Source organism: Medicago truncatula, chromosome 3 (genome assembly GCF_003473485.1).
Source record: "Medicago truncatula cultivar Jemalong A17 chromosome 3, MtrunA17r5.0-ANR, whole genome shotgun sequence".
Taxonomy (NCBI): domain Eukaryota; kingdom Viridiplantae; phylum Streptophyta; class Magnoliopsida; order Fabales; family Fabaceae; genus Medicago; species Medicago truncatula.
Window position 1 is genome coordinate 48440893 of NC_053044.1, and position 21776 is coordinate 48462668.

At 31.1% G+C, this 21776-nt stretch overlaps 2 protein-coding genes across 2 annotated transcripts; one reads left to right on the plus strand and one right to left on the minus strand.

The window, feature by feature from the left end:
- Window positions 1-1653: 1653 nt before the first annotated feature.
- LOC11425571 (protein UNIFOLIATA) lies at window positions 1654-4252 on the plus strand. The gene is made up of 3 exons (XM_003602697.3): window positions 1654-2471; window positions 2842-3209; window positions 3715-4252. The coding sequence occupies exons 1-3, from the start codon at window positions 2024-2026 to the stop codon at window positions 4075-4077; spliced, it is 1179 nt and encodes a 392-aa protein (XP_003602745.1). The 5' UTR covers window positions 1654-2023; the 3' UTR covers window positions 4078-4252.
- A 13485-nt stretch (window positions 4253-17737) lies between these two features.
- Window positions 17738-19889, minus strand: LOC11434091 (ethylene-responsive transcription factor ERF114). Its single transcript, XM_003602699.3, has 2 exons — window positions 19518-19889; window positions 17738-18538 (listed from the first exon to the last, which is right to left on the minus strand). The coding sequence occupies exons 1-2, from the start codon at window positions 19720-19722 to the stop codon at window positions 17958-17960; spliced, it is 786 nt and encodes a 261-aa protein (XP_003602747.1). The 5' UTR covers window positions 19723-19889; the 3' UTR covers window positions 17738-17957.
- Between the last annotated feature and the right edge of the window lie 1887 nt (window positions 19890-21776).

A 21776-nucleotide genomic window follows, 5' to 3' on the forward strand; every position in this document is an offset into this window, starting at 1 on the left:
AACATGTTGAATGCATTCAACATCTCTCTCCTCCACATCATCATTCAACATACCATTGGAGCACTTCCACTTGTTGAAGGTTGCTTTCAACTCAACACCATTGGACATGGTCTAAGAACAGTTGAATTTCTGTTTCTTGCCCTTGATTTACTTTGCTTAGAAAAATGCAAGTTGGAGAGAGATAGAAAGAGTGAGAAGGATACTTATTGAAATTAACCGACAGCAATCAAAAGCTTGACATATCCACACAATTGACACATATATGATCATTGGTGACAACTCTCTTTGATACTTTATTCTCTCTCTTCATCTCTCTCTCTCTCTCTCTCTCTATATATATATATATATATTGTTATTGTCCAATTAGAAGGGAGGAAAAATGTTGTTACCCAAAATCATTTAAAATTGATTGTCAAAATATCATTCATCTTTAATCAATAAGTCTTCCATTGAGGATCAAGTAGTTTTTGACACTCGCTCTTCTATGCCTACTTCCTCAAATCATTGAGATACGTATAATTGGATTGAATCAAACCAAGTATAATGTTGGATGAGATTGTTCTTCTAAACCTAATCTAAACTACACTATAAACACTCCATTGTATCTGACATTGACACATATAATTCCATTGAATTATAAAAAAAAATCAAGTTATTAACAATATCGACGTGTCATTGTTTGTATCTTGTGCTTCATATATGGTAACCAGCGAGGTGACACCATGCACCCTCCACCTCACTTCACCTCTATTAATGGTTTATGGTAGCTCATGTGTTGGCATGGGTTGGAAATTGGAAGCAATGGTCTTCGAAAGTACACACACATCATGAATTAATCAGCCTTTTTTTTTCAACTTTACAGTGTTTGCTTTAAGACCAACTGGAACAACCTGCAACCCTTGCAGCTGTACGTACTTTGATCCCTGCATCACTGCTTCTGCTTCACATCTCGTCACTCATGAAATAGTAAATAGTAACCCCATTCTTTACTATCATTGTTTCCCCATTAATGTTTTTACTGTTTTTACGTCCTTTTTTTGTCTGTTTCCTTAACGAGCTAGTCTCTCTTCTGTATTACAAACAGCTAAAAACCTCAGTGAGATTTTCTCTGATTCCGTAACTCACCACTACAGTATCAGACACAAGAATCACTCGTGAATCCTCTGCCATCTACCTTTCTTCATTGTAATTCTCACCAAAAATAATTAATAATCAAATTTAATAATTTACCTTTAATTGTTTGGATTGATCACTAGTTACATTAAATCATAATAATAGGCAATAAGGAAAAGTAGCTTGTTGTTTTTCGGGTTACAAACTTACATGCATGCCTTTCACTGACCAGGACCTTACCAACTTTTCCTTATTATTTGCCGCCCTACCCTAAATATAATCATAATGATTGAACATTTGAACTAAATAACCCTAAAAAACCCTAGTATTCTTCATTTAATTAATTTGTTGTTGTTGTTGTTTAAGTAGGCTAATATATATAGGCTTTTACGACAACCCAAAGCATCAATTCATACTTTGTACAACACACAAGCATGCATATGACACATAAGAGCAAGCACAAAAAAAAAAATAACAGTCAAGTCAAATCAGAGGTCAAACCATATACACACAACACAACACAACTGACCCCATCTGGTCGGATATTATTATGGGTAACCACGTCTATCTATAGCCAGTTAAATTAGTTCGGTTTGTTTTGAGGCATTCCAGTTTCAAATCAAATACAGTTCTTAGTCTCACACACAACAAAAGGAAGTCTCCAACAAGCCCTAACCAGTCTTGGGAATAACACTATTTCCTTATAGTTTTGGAAAAACCATGTCAAACAAAGGGTAGTTTTGGAAAATCACGTTATCTTTCTTTCTCCACAGTAAATTTAACCACACCCTCACCACCTTTACGTTTTCTATATCTCCACCTAAACAGTACCATAAATCTTCCACTTCTCATAATTTTCCAAAACCTAACAAACATACACAAAGAAGTTAAAACAGTTTCATTGCTTACCATGGATCCCGACGCATTCACCGCCAGCCTATTCAAGTGGGACCCACGTACCGTCCTACCAACAGCTCCACCTCTCCGTCCCCAACTTCTCGACTACGCAGTCACCCCATCAACTGCTCCATCACCTTATTATCCAGCGAGATTACCAAGAGAACTTGGAGGTTTGGAGGAACTTTTCCAAGCTTATGGAATCAGATACTACACGGCGGCGAAGATAGCAGAGCTTGGTTTTACAGTGAGCACGCTGGTGGACATGAAGGATGATGAGCTTGATGACATGATGAACAGCCTTTCCCAGATTTTTCGTTGGGATCTTCTTGTTGGAGAGCGTTACGGCATCAAAGCTGCCATTAGAGCTGAACGGAGACGCCTTGATGAAGAGGAAATTAAACGCCGGGGTCTTCTTTCCGGCGATACCACCAACGCTCTCGATGCTCTCTCTCAAGAAGGTGCACAGTCATTTATAATAATTGACTCAAATTATTCTACTGTTATATTAAAATACTGTTCTAATATATTATTAAAGTCAACTATGATATTACAAATTTATAATATGAACCTCACTTTTTTTTCCTTTGTATATGAAAATGAACGATTAAAAGATGTATTATGTTGAAAAAACGGTACAATGATAGAAAAAATTATTTTAGAATTGACGTTATGAAATTGATAATTACATTGAATGCATGATCACTTATACATTGATCCTGTGGTAACAAATATAATCAAGTAGTAACTAATCACAAATAATTTGTGACATGACAGCCTTATAGAATATTCAATTCTCAAATGTCAACTATATATAATTAATATGCTTAGGTTTGTCGGAGGAGCCGGTGGTGCAGCGAGAGAAGGAGGCGGTGGGAAGCGGAGGAGGGAGTACTTGGGAGGTAGCTGTGGTGGAGGAGAGGAGAAAGAGGCAGCAAATAAGGAGGAGAAGGATGAAGATGAAGGGAAATGGTGATCATGGTGAGAATGAAGAAGGAGACGAGGAGGAAGAAGATAACATCAGTGGTGGCGGTGAGAGACAAAGAGAACATCCATTCATTGTGACAGAGCCTGGGGAAGTTGCACGTGGCAAAAAGAACGGTCTAGATTATCTTTTTCATCTCTATGAACAATGTCGTGAGTTCTTGATTCAGGTTCAAGCAATTGCTAAGGAACGCGGTGAGAAATGCCCTACCAAGGTATACTATACCATGCCCGAACAACATTTTTCATATATATTTTAATTGAATTTGTTGTACTTTCTCGTCATATCTATGTGGATCTATCTTCTTCTGAATCTGACTCTGACTTGAAACCAGTCAGATTCCTGTGTTGTGTAGTAGTGTATAGTTCCTTCACGAACCGTTTGAACAGTACTTTCTTGCCGTGACACGTTCATCCGAACACGTGACGACTCAGGGACTCTCCTAATGGGTCCCATCACAACTTCCCATTCAACTGGGATTTTCATATGATCATATATCTCCGTTCCGTACACTTTGTTTGTATTTATTCATTTATTTATTTTCCGGTCACAAACTAGAACCATAACAAAATAATGCATGCATTTTATTATCCGGATCTTAGCTTACCCTCATAATCAAAATACATATCCATGAAATTTTGATACTACGTTGTGTATATGGGGTCTACTTATAATAAATAAATAAATGATACATGATTAATAACTTTGAGTGAGTGTAGGTGACAAATCAGGTATTTAGGTATGCAAAGAAAGCTGGAGCAAGCTACATAAACAAGCCAAAAATGAGACACTACGTGCACTGTTATGCATTGCATTGTTTAGATGAAGAGGTATCAAATGAGCTTAGAAGAGGGTTTAAGGAAAGAGGAGAGAATGTTGGTGCATGGAGACAAGCATGTTACAAGCCACTTGTAGCAATAGCTGCACGTCAAGGATGGGATATTGATGCAATATTCAACGCACATCCTCGTCTTTCAATATGGTATGTGCCAACAAAACTTCGTCAGCTTTGTCATGCTGAGAGGAACAGTGCTGCTGCTTCAAGCTCCGTCTCTGTTGGAACTGCTCACCTTCCTTTTTAAGTTAGACTTCAAATTCTATCACGCTCGCATGCATCTTTCTGTACTTTGATGATCAGGAATGGATGGATCATCGATGTATGTGTTATTTCTAGGATTATTATTTGTGTAGTACAAGTGGAAATGTAGAACCTTCCTCATATATATCGACTGGAATGTAGTAATCTCATTTTAGCTAGAGGACTTTTCTTAGTTATTATTGAAGGAAAAAATTAATATAAGGTTTCTTTATGCACCTCATAAATAATTTGCTTGCTTGGGTTACAAATTGATTCTCTGCGGTAATTTTTTTAAGCTTTCACGCAATTACAACATGTAAATATTAACTAGATGAACTTTGTCATAACCCTAATTTCTAGCATATTAAAAAAATATAATTAATTTTTTGATGTTAATACAAATAAGCACAAAGGTAAAAACTTAATAAAAATTGGAGAGAAATAGTAATTCTCAATAGAGAAATGATATTTTAACAACCATTTTTTTACAATTTTTTTGACAACTTTTTCTCTCATTCACATTATCTTTTTACTTTCTCTCTCTATTGATTTGGTTTTTGTGCCACTACCTCATTTCCTTTGTAAAATTTTGGTATATATGGATGTTCAAATAACACAACTCTTCTCAATAATATATAAACAGAAGTTTAAGACTATGTTTGGATTGGTGGTATGGGATGGAATGGTATGGAATGAGATTAAAGAATGAGTGAAGTTTAGCATGGGAAAGGCTAATTTTTCCCACTATGGGAAAGTTAGTTTTTAACCATTAGATCAAATCAAGAACACATCCTTACCATACTCCCTCATCACTAGATTTTGTAATTTTATTATTTTAAAACCATTTTTTAAAAACAAAAAATATATTTCGAAATTAAAATAAACATATAAAAATAAAAAATTAATTTAAAAATATGGAAATTAATTTTCCAAAATTTTAAAAAATATAAATAATTTTTTTGAAATAAACTTGTTTTCAAAAATTTTAATTATGATTTTCGAAGATTTAATTAAGTTTTTTGAAAAAAACTTGCTCAAAAAAAAAATTGGAAAATTAATTTCCAAAATTAAGTTTATTTTTTATTTTTAAATGTTTATTTTAATTTTGAAATATTTTTTTTGTTTTTAAAAAATAGTTTTAAAATAATAAAATTAAAAAATCTAGTGATGAGGGAGTATGGTAAGGATGTGTTCTTGGTTTGATCTAATGGTTAAAAACTAACTTTCCCATGGTGGGAAAAATTAGCCTTTCCCATTCTAAATTTCACCTAAAGAATGTACCATTCCATTGCTTGGATTTGAAAATAAAGATGGAATGGAATTGAACATGGTGGGATGTATTCCATCCTATTCCATTATTTCTCTCAATTTTCATTCCCCCCAAATCGAGAGGTATGGGATGGAACCACTCCATTAAATTTTAAAATGACTTACATACCCTCTTCTTTTAATATCACTCACCACCATTACCTAGCTAGTTGTGTTCTTTCTCCTTTCTTGTTTGTGTCATCTTCTCTTCCGCGTAACCTCGTGTACATGCATCATAATTTTATCTCCACTTGCATATTCCTACTTTGCTAATTTGAAAATCTGCGACACGCAGTAATCTGTTTTCACAATGTGTAAATAAATATTCTCTTTACAATTATTTTGCCGCATGTAACTTGTCACAGTTCCATGGCTGTGCTAATTTACTTTGGATACACATAACTTGTTCAATTGGTTTGTTTTTGCACACTACACAATCATGTTAATTTGTTGCACCAAATTAAACTTATGAGTTCATCATGGCAAAAGAAAAAATTTATGAACTTTACAGCACTGAACTTTACAATCTAAATATTAGAAGTTTAATAATAATTCAATCAAAATCTTTGTTTTTTAATTCGTCAAACAATTGCTTATTTGATTATAATGACAATTTTTAAAATAAAATTCACTATTAATTAATTAATAATCACCTTTAATAATGGCGTTTATAAGTTTAGAATATGTTTCAATTTTACATAATGTTGTTTTTACAATTGAGGGTAATAAAGTAATTAAAAATTATAAGTATTCCATTCCGTTTAATTTTCCAAACGATGGAAGGGGAACTTTGTCTCATTCCATTATAAAACATCCAAATGATGGAATGGGAAATTTATTTCATTCTATTCCGCTCCGTTCCATTCCGTTCCATCCCACTCCACTGATTTTATACTATCCAAACAAAGCCTAATAGTTCGTTATAATAATATTATATGAATGGACCATACATCCGTCCATGGTTCTAACAGAAGATAAATTTGACTTTTTACCTATATATACCTTGCCCATACATTTCTAGCAACACCTTAGACCTAAATCTTTAGTTATCAAAATTCTCCATATCATTTTATAAATTGGTGAATAATGTTAACTCATTTTTAATAGGCTAAAATATGGTTTTGGTCCCTGCAAATATGCCTCGTTTTGGTTTTAGTTCCTGCAAAAAAAATTTGTTGTTTTTGGTCCCTACAAATATGTCTCATTTTGGTTTTGGTCCCTGGCTCCACTTTTGTGATAATTTGCACACGTGGCACATGATGACTGAACCATTTATTAGATAAATAGTCCCTGCAAAATCTTTTGATTTTGTAAAAGATCCCTGCAAAATATTTTGTTTTTGGAAATAGTCCCTGCAGGGACTATTTCCAAAAAAATAATATTTTGCAGGGACCAAAAACAACAATTTTTTTTTACAGGGACTAAAACCAAAACGAGGCATATTTGCAGAGACCAAAACCATATTTTAGCCTTTTTAATATACTCTCTTTTATTTGTTAAAATCTTTGTTGACCTTACTAAAATTTATACGAAATTGATATAGTTTGATAAGATCCATATAAACTTTAACCAATTAATAGTGTTAGAAATATATATTAAAAGATGTGTTGTTAGCATATAAAAAAAATCATGATAGATTTTCGCCATATGAATCACGAAATAAGTTAAGCTTATATATCTACATACAATGATTGTTACTCCATCTATTTAGTTGTTGTTTTAAGATTATTTTTACATACCAATAATATCAAGAAATTTTGTTACTTTCGATAGAATTACTTCTTTTAATTTTTATTTGTAGATGAAGTGATAAACACCACTTGAAACTTACACGTAACTGTAAGGACTTAGATTTAAATTTAAGTGAAAGTGTCAAAACAAACAATTCAATTTTGTTAATTGTATTAGATCTTACATATATATTTGCCTTTTTTTGTATAACACTCTTATCTATTAGTTATCTCGTTCTATAAATTTTTTTCTCTATATGATAAATATTTTAAGAGTGTTATTAAGAAAATAATAATAATGTTACGTTGAACTTTAATGTTATAATAATAAATTGATCGAAAGTTATTATCTAATGGAAAAAGATCTAATTGAAAGTTATGATCTAATTAATAGAATATTTATGATATGATGATAAATCAAAAAGCTTTTGAGCAAAACTGAAGGACTCGATACAATTCTATTTAGAATTCTGCTCTTCTCCCATCACGTTTGCTTGAATTAACTCGCGTAGGAGTTAAACATGAAAAAACACCCGCTTGAGTTAACTCACGTAGAGATTAACACTAGCGTGAGTTAACTCACGCAGGGGCATTTTTGAAAGTTTGGAGAGAAAAACGTGCTGGGAGAAGAACAAAAGATTTCTGCTCTCCCCAGCACAAAACACTCGCGCCCTGCAATGTTGCTGAAAATGCCCTTGCATTAGTTAACTAACGGAAGTGTAAAACTATACATGACTTAATTTTTACACATGCGTGACTTAAATCACGCTAGTTTACAATTTCCAAAAGAACAGCTACATCAGTTTATATGCACAGCAATAACAAGGGGTTGGAACGACCCATAATTAATTGGGTAAATATCTCTTTTCGTCCCCGTAATATTAGCAAATTCCGGTTTCAGTCCCTATAAAATAAAAGATTTAGATTTTGTCCCTGTAATTTCAGATTCTTCCACTTTTTGTCCCTCCTTTCATCACGTCAACAGAATCTGTATAAATTACGTCCTTGTAATTTCAGATTCCTCCCACTTTTGTTCCCTGTAATTTCATATTCCTCCACTTTTGATCCCTCATTTTACATGCCATGTATGCAGATTCTGCTTACGTGGTGGAATGAGGGACCAAAAGTGGAAGAATATGAAATTATAGGGACTAAATCTAAATCTTTTTTTTACAGGAACTAAAACCGAAATTCGCTAATATTACAGGGACGAAACGATATATTTACCCTAATTAATTTCTATCAATGGAAATTCAATTCAAAAAGTCAAGCCTTGCACGGTATATTACGACACCGGTGGTGATAATAACAATTCATAATTGGGATTGAAGTGAAAAGCGCAACAATCAGGACATACATGAATAAAGAGGAAGCAACTAAATTGGAATAAAAGGATAACAATAAGAAACTGGATTTTGATAATATAGACTTTGAACTTGATTCAAAAATCACTCGAGATGTTTTTTACTTCCGTACGGTCGACGTTGCAGAATTTGGAAATATTATTGACGCGTGTTGAGAGATTTTTTTCAACCTCCTTTACAAACTTCTGGATAGAGTTTATTAGGCGACAAGCGAATTCGGCGGCTCATGCTTTAGCAAGAGAAGCCACTTCCCTAGCTAGTCCCATTATTTATTATGCAATCTCATTATGTATTGAACCTATTATTATTAATGAAATGCTATAAACATCTTTTCTTCAAAAAAAAAAAAAAGAAACTGGAATTTGGAATCAGTAATCACTGCGTGAATTCAAATGGAAAAATATTTATGCAGAAATTCTATTGTAAATTCCTGCGTGAGTTAACTCACGCAAGTGTTAATTCCAACGTGAGTTAAGTTGCGTGGCGTTAGTTAACTAACGTAGGGGTATTTTGAGCAAGGCTGCAGAGCGCGAGCGAAAAGTGCAGGAGAAGAGCAGAATTCTTAACAAAATTCTTCTATTTACTATTTAAGGCCCAGTCCATTTTCAAGAGAGACGTGTTTCTTCCATATTAGGCTTCAAATGCTCTATTTATACCTGTAGATCCATCATTAATGTCTTGACGCATAAAAAAAAAGGGAAAATTACACTCACCTCCTCTGAGGTTTATTAAAATGTCAATGACACCCCCTTTAGTTTTAAATCTTACATGAACCTCCCTTAAGTTTTTATGAAATAGACAAACATCTCCCTTATCTATTAACACTGTTAATTTTCCATTATCTTTTCTGGTTTGAAGAATAGCAATGTGAACAATGAAATTGGCTACACAAGCAGCAAGAACATATTCTTCATGATTGTTGAAAGAGAACATTCTAACATACATATGTTTTTAGCTTCTCATAAATCAACAACACATGAAATGAGTTTAATAACAACAATTCCATTAAAAATGACGCATACATAAATAACATGGTAAATTCTAGTGTCAAAAAGTGAAAAAGATATGAGGGTGCTTTTGATATTCTGTCGCATGTCACATGCTGTTCTTGAATTGTTTGGAATTCTCTTTAACGGAATTAATAGAGTAAACTGATTTGAGTCGTATATCTAATTTCGTTGGAATATAAGGTCTTTTGGAGATTTAAAATGTTATAAAATGTTCCGCTAGTTTCTCTCCAGATTTGTTTTGAAAATCAGTTCTGAATTATAGATTTTTCTATAATGATTTCTTGAAAATTAAAAATATATGTATGTTATTAGAATGTCGTGTATTTAATTGCATATGTGTTGGTTGATTTCTGAGAAACTAAAAACATATGTATGTTAGAACGTTCTGTTTCAGCGAGAAGAAACAATATGCTCTTGTCATTCACGTTGTCATTTTCATTGTTCGCATTGCGGCTTTCTAAAATTTTGTTAACGGAAAGGAGATATTTGTCTATTTGATGAGAACTTAAGGGAGATCAGTGTGAGTTTTAAAACTAGTGGAAATGTTAGTGTCATTTTAATAAACCTCAAGGGAGGTGAATGCATTTTCCACTAAAAAAAAATCCACCAACAATATCAAATATAAGCATGACCTCCATATAATATATATATTTTTAGACATCCATATAATAAATGCTGTCACCAAAGACTATAGTATTGTGTCCAAATAACCCGTCACAATCTTGCAGATATTCACCAACCAACACTTTTTCACCAATATTGACGAAAATTTTCATTCAATAGACTGAAAATTTTCAAAACTTATAAGCATTCTGTATTTGTATAATTCTTATTTTATTCATTCATTTGTAATGCGCGATTTTTTTTGGTTAAAATATGGTTTTGATCCCTGCAAATATGTCTCGTTTTGATTTTAGTCCCTGCAAAAAAAAATTGTTGTTTTTGGTCCCTGCAAATATGCCTCATTTTGGTTTTGGTCCCTGGCTCCACTTTTGTGATGATTTGCACACGTGACACATGATGACTGAACCCATTTATTAGAGAAATAGTCTCTGCAAAATCTTGATTTTGAAAAAAGTTCATGCAAAATATTTTGTTTTTGGAAATAATCTCTGCAGGGACTATTTCCAAAAACAAAATATTTTGCAGGGACCAAAAACAACAATTTTTTTTTACAGGGATTAAAACCAAAACGAGGCATATTTGCAGGGACTAAAACTATATTTTAGTTTTTTTTTTTTTTTTTTTTTTCTTATACAAGTTTTAGAAGTTTATTAATCAAGCAACTTTTCTATTGTTAAAGATTTTACGTTCCATCAACAGGATGCGTGACGTAGAGATTCTTTTTTATTATTTTTAAAGTATAAACAAAACTTTGTACCAAAAAAAAGTGTAAATAAAACTGATAAATTTCTAACTCGCTTGAATTGAATCTTTCTTACTTCGGTGGCTGAAAAGGTTAAAGTAATGAGAAAAGAATAGAAGTTGGCGGAACTCAGTAAGTTAGCAAGCATGCATGAACTTGTTTGTTAATATGTTAAAGAATAATGAAAAGAAGGAATAAGAAGGATAAAGCTGACGTGATGTTGAAATAACGAGTACAGATCAATATAACTATATAAGATCACTAAAATAATTTTGATGGCAATAAATTAATGATCTAGTCACCATAATAGTCAGGTCACCAAATTAGTTGATCACCCATCAACTGGTAAAGGAGAATTCTGGTCAATTTGTTCCATTCAATGTACCCCACAATACCATTTTACGATAATTTTTTAAACAACTTTCTTTCATATTTTTATTGTATTTTTACTCTCTATCTATTGTTTTGATTTTCTTGTTAATACATACATTTCTATTTCTTTGTATTTTTTTTATTGTCTCATAAGTTTTTTTAAAAAATAGTTGTTCAAATAACATATCTCTAATAATATATGGGTCATGCTAACATATTTCATTTCATAAATAAGTAACATGTTTTTATTGAGAAAAAGTAATTTTCAAAAATTTGAGAAATCATTGATATACTAACATGTGTCCCATCTCCCTTAGTATGTAATCGAACAACATAAATTATATTTGCAAAAAGAAAAAAATGATACGTACATTTTAGTAAAAATCATTGCAATGTTTTGAGTTGATTTTTTTTCTACCCATAAGTTCTCTTTATTAGAGATAATTATATTTAAGACGCATTAGACATCAAATATTGAGGCGTGTCACATATTAAATATAGATACATCTATTAGAATTCGAATATTAGCTCGTTGCATTCTCTTACGCCATGAACTACACTCAAACTTTTGTACGACAAGTTTATTTTATGTGAATAAATTATTGTATAATACTGTATTTGGTTTGATTTAAAAATGTCGCAGGCAGCTACAAGCCTCTCAAAATGTAACAAAAAAAAAAAAAAAAAAAAAAAGTCTCTCAAAAAATACGAGTTGGTGTGGTTTTGTTAGTTAAGAGTTAGTTTATAGTAGATGATTTTATAGCATATAGTGGATAAATTATGTGATAGTGAACAGCTTATAACAAATATAAGTTGATAAATGATAATTTATGTTGAAGTGTTTGGTAGAAATAGTAGTTCAATTAACCATAATTGTTAAAATGACATTAATTAGTAATGGGAATGAGTAACTCATTTGGTTGACTTAAGTGATTAAACGAGTACAAGATTTATGATTCGAATTTTGGCAAAAGAAAAAATATTAACAACCTTTTAACAAAATTTGCATATTAACATTTATCATTTTAAAAAATTTGAGCATATAAGTTTTGTTTCTAATGCATATCTGCTTGTAAGTTATTTGCTATAATTAAGCTAAAAAAATAAGGGTTAATATATGTTTATCCCATGTAATATTAGTGAATTCTGGTTTATCCTTTGTAAAAAAATTTATTTAATTTCGAACCTTGTAATTTGAATATTTTTAGTTTTGAACCTTCATGAATTTTGACCGTACAAAATCAACGATTTGGCAGGGGGTAACCTGAAATATCGATGATATGGCCGGGAGAGGGGGGTGGGGGTAAACCGAAATTTTATCAAATTACAAGGGGCGAAAGTTCCTTAAATTTTGTAATTTGATGCCAAGAATGTCCAAAATAAAAAAAATCTTCAAATTACAGAGTTAGAATCTAAACAATTTTTTTTTAAAGAGGGTAAACCAGAAATCGCTAATATTACAAGGGGGTAATTATATATTAACCCAAAAAATAATATGGTCAAAGAGATTTAAGGTTGCTCATGTCTATAAATTGAAACCTAATTTTGGTTTTTTGTAAAAAAAAAATCCAATTTAGCCTCTCAAAAAACACAACTTTTTTCCTATAAAAGATGACTTGTTAGTTATTTTGTCAAGGTTTTTATACAATCAATTTTTTTTATTGTTGTCTTCGATCTGCATACAATAAGAAGAGTCTCGATACGTTGACATCCTCAGAGACGGATCTCTTTAGAGACCTCCAAGTACCACTGCACCCCCAATTATTTCGCCACTAGAGATCCTATCATGTTGCATCACTCTTATACAGATCCTAGTTGTCACACTTAATATAGAGTCAGAATGATGTGAAGTTTCACTTGATATGTGATTGAACACACGTACTTAAAAAAAATGCCTAAATATTTAGTGAGAATTTGATTTTTTTTTTTAATCCTTAAATCAAAATATTTCATCTTCTTCATTGTTCTTCCTTTAACATTTCTTTTAAAAAGTAAAAATAGTATATTAGTTTTAAGGGTTAGTTAAGTTTTTGGTCCCTATAAATATCTATAGTTTTGTTTTTAGTCCCTATAAAAATAAATCACACTTTTTAGTCCCTACAAAATTTTTCGTTAGTGTTTTTAGACCCAGTTAAATTAAAATTTGTTTAATTATGCTTAAACTTCTAAATTTTTAAAAGATTTTTTACAAACATGTTCATAACATTGTAAGACACTCTTTTATAAAATCTTTTAGTTTTTTAACATGTAATGAATTAAATATGATTTTTAAAAAGTCAAATTTTCAAGATTATATTAATGAAAATTTGGATATAATAATAAAATTTTGAGTTACTTTTTTGCGGAGGAACTTTGTATAATGTTCTAATAAGTATGTAAAAAATATGTTAAAAATTTAAAAGTTTAAGCATAATTAAGCAAAATTTAATTTTACAAGGACTAAAAGTATGGGTGGTCCCTGTTAAATTAAAATTTGTTTAATTATACTTAAAATTTTATATTTTTAAATTTTTTTTAACATACATGTTAAGAATATTATAATAATATCTTTTATAAAAAAATAGAATATTTTAACATGCAATGAATTAAATATAATTTTTTTTAAACTCAAAAAATTCAAGATAAAACTAACGAAAATTTGGACCTAAAAATAAAATTTTGAGCTAACTTATTGCGGCGGAAGTTTTATAATGTTTTAAACAAGTATGTACAAAAATAATTAAAAAATTTAAAATTTTAAGCATAATCAAACAAATTTTAATTTAACAGGGACTAAAAACACTAACAAAAAATTTTGTAGAGACTAAAAAGTGTGATTTATTTTTATAGGAATTAAAAACAAAACTGCAAATATTTATAGGGACCAAAAACATAATTAAACTTAATTTTAATAATAATATTTTCAAATTTTTTTATTGAAGTAACCTATATATTTAATCTTTATTTCTTTTCGTTAAAGTGACATTTCACAAAATCAACAAGTGATCATTTGTTTCATTTGTAAGATGACAAACGTGTGAGGTGTGTTTGTGTGGACTCGTTCAAATTCAATAGTCTAAAGTCAGAATTAAGGATCTGATACTGATAGTGAAGTTTCACACGTTAAGAATCAAATAATAATACAATAATCAGTATTAAAGTCAATTGTTGGCAGATTGATACATACACTTGTTGGCTTGTTGCAGTTGAAGCTGGACTTTTCTGGTAATCGGTTGCCGAATTCAACGACCCAAAGCTACATCAACATACTATATTCTCAAGTTTAGTTTGACCAATACAATATCATAATTAACTTCACTGGATTGTCTATGATGTCAATCTCTTCTTTGAATCTTGGTGTTAAGCGTGCTATAATGTTAACGTATTTTTAGCGGCATAATTTCATTCAATTTAACCTACTACTGGTGCATGGTAATGATAAGTTTATTTTTTAGAAAGTAACCTATAAAACATGGATGTGTAGACACGGATAAAAAGATTGAAACATCAACTTTAATAATGATAATTTAAAGAAATTATATAATTATTTGTTTTGGTGTCGGATACCATCATGTACTGACATTATGATACGTCTAATTCAAAAAGTGTTTGTGGTTATTGAGTAACTTTTTGTTCTAAGACACAAACCATGCGATATGCACTCTGTGAGTGTGATGTGAACCATTATCATTCGGGCTTCTAAAGTAGTGTGGACGTATGTGGTTTGTGTGATACTCGTGCGTGCGAGTCCAAGGAAGTAATTGGGGCGGTGACGGTTCCAACTTTTCTTGCATTGCAAGTTCCAACTACTCAATCAATAAGCTCATTTCACACACACATCTAGTACGAGGTGATCCAATATAAGAACAAATATTGCATTTATTTCTTTGTAAGATCAAAAGATTAATTCTTTTATAACTAGATTTCTTAATCAACTTTTCTTGTCAAAAATATTTAAAAACATAAAAAAAATTGTGAATCCTACGGTTTTTTTGAGAAGGGAGTTTTAGTAATACTCCCTCTAGTCCTATTTATAAGAAATATTTGACTTTTTTGATTTATTGTATAAATGATGTTTGTGGTCTATATTCTAAACTAGATACATCAATTATTCAATAAATCTAAAAAATTAATTTTCTCTTATAAATAGGACCGGAGAGAGTATGAATTTGATCGGAAGGTAAGTAAAGTCTGACTAAAATTGTTCTATTTAAAAATCAAACTTAGATTCTCTCAAACAGTTCGCCATTTGATGAAGCTCATTAACCACTTTATCACTTAATTAAACAAAAAAATATGAACAACTATCAAAATTTGTGTTAAAAAAATGATGTTCTTGTTATTGACTCAAAAATTAGTATCATTATTAACTAGTCTCATAACAAATTCAAATGATTTAAATTGTAGAAATATTTTGAGGCGCCTATTAGAGGTCAAAGCCTCCAAATTTCGATTGATTTGAAGAAAAAAATTGTAATCCACTTAAAACCATGTCCCTAGATAGAAACAAAGATCAAGAGGGAAACATAATGGCATCATAAGTTAGAGCGAATCAATAGATCCATATCTTAAAACACACTTATTATTCTGCTCTTTTTTTAATGGCAAAATGAGTATATTTAATTAGAGAGCGCGCAAGGGGTAGTCGAACGGTTACAAAGAAACAAAGTGAAAATGAAAGCGAAAAAGCAACTAAGAAAAAACAGCAAACGTAAAGATACACACAAATTGGAAGAGTCTCACCAAATCAGGCAATACAACAACAAAACAAGATTCCTTAAAAAAATAAAAAAAAAAAACAACCCAAAAGAAGACGGTGCATCAAAAAATATCATCCTTTTAAACAACCTCAGATTACAACGCTACAATCAATTAACGGTCCAAACACAAGACAAGTTCCATCCTCCACTCATGTAAGGTACAAGAATGATCCAAAGTCTTACCCATAAGTCATTTTTAGGAAGAAAACTTTATTCTATCCACCAATTGCTCAACAGTCACAATCTCATCTGAGAAGATACTGCTATTACAGAATTTCCAAATGAATCACACAGTTGAATGTCAAATTAGAATTAAACCTAGACCAGCTGACACCAAAAGATCCTTAAACTATACAAAGATGTAACAAATACGGGGTCATTACTAACTCCCGCACTAACCACCTTACACTATATACCAAACTTGGAGGACAAAATCACATTTCACAAATAGTTTTGACAGAACAACCGCAAAAAACACGAGAGGTAGTATTCGGATCCGTTCTAACCCTACGCCAAAAAAGATTGCGCCGAATATTGTCCTATCAATGAACAACTTCGATTAGAATACAATAACTTTAGATAGGGCTCAACTCTTCTAAACATAAGTCGAAAGATTTGAAGACATATCCACCTCCCAAATAAAAAGTTCCATCCTTCACGTGAGATACCACAAACCCCTCCCAATGACCAGTGGCGGAGGGAGAGGGGGGCCTTTAGAGGCCATGGTCCCCCTACATTTTTAATATTTTTTTTTTGTATACTATACTATAACTAAATTATATTAAAATGTTTCATAAAATATATATTAGGCTAGGTCCCTTCCAATCACTCTAATTAAAATATTTACCATGTTATTAGATTAATTGACAACTAATATTATTAGTTTTATATGTTATATTATTTTAAATTATCTCACGTTGTCATTTCTGTAACATATTTTTTTACAAGGGTGTTTTTGTTTTCTCTTCCTACTTTTTGTTATTTTTTTTCTACTATTAAGTCAATACTTGTATGATAACCATACTTTCTTATCAATGCCTCTCATACTGAATATAATTATAAATTTCTTTAAAAAAACAAGAAAATATTAGTTTAGGGTTTCTTATATATCAGTTGTATTTAAAAAATTATCTTTTTGATCAAATTATGTTGCTTGTTTGTTGAAAAAATGTTCCTTGTACTCGACCTCCCTGATTTTAAATTTTTGGCTTCACCCCTGCAAATGATTGAGACTATCCATACTTAGAAAAACCTTTGATACACTACAGACATGCTTATTAAAAATTACTTTTCTCATTTATAAAATTGCTCATTCATGATATCGCTTGACATTTTTCAGCGGCACAGGCACTGATATATTAAATGAGCAATTTCACAAGTGAGAAGAGTAATTTTTTACTTATTATTCTACTTGATTGATAATAAGTAGAGTGTCTTGATGAATAACTCCAATAGGTAATTTTTGTTTATCTTCTTGATGAATAAAAGCCGACATTGTAGCAGTGATCAACAAAAGCCAACATTACGACGCGTTTTTTGCCATCAATCTTTCCGACCCTTACAGTTCTAAAACTTTTTACGTTCATATACTCTGTTCAAACCTGCTACTGCTAGTAGGTTCTATTCTTTTCCTTTACAGGTGACTGGTTTAACTCCCAAGCCATTAATAATATATTATAAATTTATTAATATTATAATCTCATTCGTGTCCTCAGGAGTTAAATAGATATATATAGTATGAAATAAAAATTTATACTCAAAACTTTTTTTTTTTTAATGCAGTACATTTCATCAAAAACATAAATAGTAAATTCAAACATAAACAGTAAATAATTAAAATACAAAATGAATCCTTCTGCAATTTGCTATATACCATTCTCTATGGCATTGCACCGCGTAAAACCTGTGGTAGAGGATCCAGGTCCAATGAAATGTCGTGACAAACAAGCAAGAAAACAAAGAAACCTTGGGTAGCAGCTCAACTATATATCCTCTTCATTGTCTTCTATCCATGTCATCCCTCCAATTCATTGAAGGGTCAGAAGAGGAAGAAGAACCTCCATATTGCATTGACAATCTCAGAAGCTCTTGTTGCTGCTGAGATAGTCCAGAAGATGAGGATGAAGACGGAGATGTAGTTGATAAAGGTTGAGAATTAGAAACAAACATGTCTCTCCCATAGAAACTAAGCATATCCTGATTGAAGTTGCTACTTCCACTAGCTTGAAGATGTGCTTGTGCAGCATACTGATAAGGATTTGAATATGTTTCTCGAGAAAAGTGTTGAAGAGGAACTGGATTGGATTGTTGCTCGTTACTTGTAGTAGACACTAGGTGATGAAATTGTTGGTTATATCCAAATTCTGTTGCACTTTGAACTCTTTCAGGAAAATTGAGCTTAGCTTTGCTTCCTTTGAATCTGAGTGCAGCTTCATCATATGCAACGGCTGCAGCCTCAGCCGTTTCAAATGTTCCTAGCCATACCCTTGCCGCCTTCTTCGGATCACGAATCTCTGCAGCCCACTTTCCCCATGGCCTCTGCCTCACACCTCTATAGTGTCTTCGTCTTACATTCCCTTCATATCAATAGCAAATAAATCAATATATACACATTTTTTTATAGATGAATGCTAGTAGTAAGTTAGTTTGCTACATTAGTTTTCGCGTTTAAAACTTTGGACGCAATGCTTCAAACTTCTTTGATTTCTCTTTACTTTTCAATTGAACTACCTATTTGAGACCAATATATATGTTCAATTATATATATGTGTTAGGGAAAAAGTGGGACAAATAATTACATTTAATTGTTGAAAAGATTGAAGGGTACGTATATGCACCATAGTCATTTGCATTTTCATATTTTATAAAGTTACAATATAAATCATATGATCTCTATGGAACAATTTAAATGAATGTGTTGAATTCATTGACCGGTCAAATCACTCCTTATGGTATGTATTTGAGTGTAAACAGATCCTCTCCGATGAGTTTTTCACTAGATTGGACAGAGTGTTCAATGGTGATTTTGGTTCTAAAAATTTGTGACTCACCCGAACAATAGTGAATTAGTGGTTCAGAGGATCTCTTTCCATATTTAAGTATATGACATAATAAAATATCAAAGATGTTGTCCCAACTACGTATCTCTGATTTGATAAGCTATTGGACACCAAAGGAAATACAAACGGTCCCTAAAAAGAAGGAAATATAGACGGGTGATTTTAGGGTTCGATCGCAGAAAACTAACATTATAACTTTTAACTTACTAATACTAATATGCGTCTATAAAAAAAAAAGAGGTTAAATAAAAATATCAAAGATGATTTGTGAACACTTTGACTGGGAGAAGAGTTGTCATTTCATGAACATTTAAAAACAAATATCTTTTTGACACAACCTTAAAAGCTAAAAGTGCTAATTGATTAATCATCAAGTCTTCAAATCCAATTTGATGAACGCAATATATTAATGTGTATTACACGTATTAATTAAAACAAAAGGAAAAAAAAAAAAGAATAATCGTAGAAAGGTGTGAGAGTGAGTGCACTTAACTACCTTGATCTTGCTGTGGTGGCTGAGATTGTTCAATATTATGGATTGATGAAGCTTCATGCATTTCATTGTTATTGTTGCCGCCCATGACTTGTGTAAGAGCAGATACTATGGCAGACATATCTTGTTGGGACCTTTCAGAAAACACTGGAAACAAATTCTCATCTTCTTTTCCCTCTTCTTCCCATGATTCTCTCCTTCTATCCATCTCGATCCACCTAACTAGTATATATATATACTAGTTAATTTATTATTCACTTTGAATCCTTAACTATATCTTTCTTATTTTATTGATCATGGTGGCTGAGAAAGATGGATGTCATGGATCCTCAAAATATATCTAACAGTGATGATTTGGGAAGAGAAGAGAGAAGGGGAAGTTTTAGGGTTTTGGTTGAGTGATATATATATATATATATATATATATGTATGTCTCGAAGCCTTGTCATTGTGTGAAAGTTTGAAAATAAGTAAAGGGACTGTAGAAAACAGAACCCGCCGAAAATCAAAAGGTTTTTTTTTTCTTTCTTTTCTTTCGGAAATCCTTATTTTCTTTGAAAGAATTAAAAGTGGCTACAAATAAGTTTTCTTTTATATCAAAGTAAAAGTTTTTTTTTTTTTTTTTTTGAAGGATATCAAAGTAAAAGTTGTTAATTAACAAATTGCAATTGGTACACAAGGTTAAATATTCCACTCACACTAGCTTGCATTATGATTTCGTATATAATACCTTTTTTTTGGCAGATTATACATAGATTACATTGTAGTTAAGTGGTTCTCCATATTTTGCAAGTGTGTCTCTCCTGATCTAATCTTTCTTACAACAAAACTTAAATAAATAAAATTGTTTATTTTACATTAGTTTTTGTTATAATATCTCATTTTGAAAAATAAACAAACAAATTGGAGATTTGTGATCTATTTGCGATACATTATTTTACTTATTTTTATTTTAATCATTATTAATTTATTTTATTTTAATCATTATTAATTTATTTTATCTATCCATTACGTTACTGGTATTTTATTTACTCATTAAGGATGTTTTTTTTTAATATATAAAAGGAGTATCAAGTTCTTTTTGTGTCAATCCTCCTATTAATACAGAATGGAATTTTAGTAATATGGAGTCTGGTTAGGAGAGAGGTAAATCAGAGCCAAGATATCAAGTTTTAATATAACTATTTTTTCTTCAAATTTTTAAATAGATAAATAAAAGAGATATTGAATGTCCCTGTGATTATAATTTAATCGATATTTGGTAGAGATATTACATTAAAAATGTAGGGTGAGAGTTCGAACGTCAAACTCCCCATTTGTTTACCTTAAAAAAGATAAAATTCTAATCACTATGTTACTTTAAAAAAATGTTTGAATTTTGGTTTGCAATCATTTCTTTTCCTTTTTATCATTTTATATCAAGATTTACTCAAATAAATGGCAAATCTGGAAAGAACAATTGTAAACACTAATAATGTAACTTTTTCTGCAAATGCATCCACTCAAATCATAATGTCACTTTTTTAGGTTAGGTCTTAAATTATCTTACAAATATGGTGAATTCTTAGATGCACAAATGTTATAATAAATATCAGATTGTAAATACTAAATAGCAATTTGTAATATTAGTATGAGGCTGATTAGACAAATCCTATTAGGTTTTCTTTTCTCTCTATTTGAGCTGATTTTTTTTTTTCAATCACAACTTTAATATATCAAAAATCCCTTTTACAACATGGCATCACAACCAATTAATCTTACATACACTCTCATACCATCTTAAATTTTATATTTAATCAAACTCATCCTTACAAAATCAAAGTGATGGCTGCCCAAGCTTTATAAACACTACACAAGTCATATCTAAAAGCAATGTGGAATTAAATTCACCCATTTACACCTAACACAATGAAGGTATTGGAGGCTACGGTGAATGTAATCTAAATGCCGCAATTAGAAGGCTAGGGATGGACCACAAATAAAGTGGAATTTTCACCACACAAGTTTGTTTCCACTATTGATTGATTCAATGATAGAAAATATCAATGTGCATGGTGAAAGACTAATTTACTTGTGCACATAAAACAAAGCCAACAAGTAAATTAATCTTTCACCATGCGCAATGATATTTTTACGAATAAAGCGTTCTTTTTAAAATTTTCTTGGAAGTTCACTAGTAGGTTGCACTTCTTAAATCTATGAATGTAAGACATTGAATTTTAAATTATGAAATCAAGTGTAAGAAGACCAATTCGTGTCCTG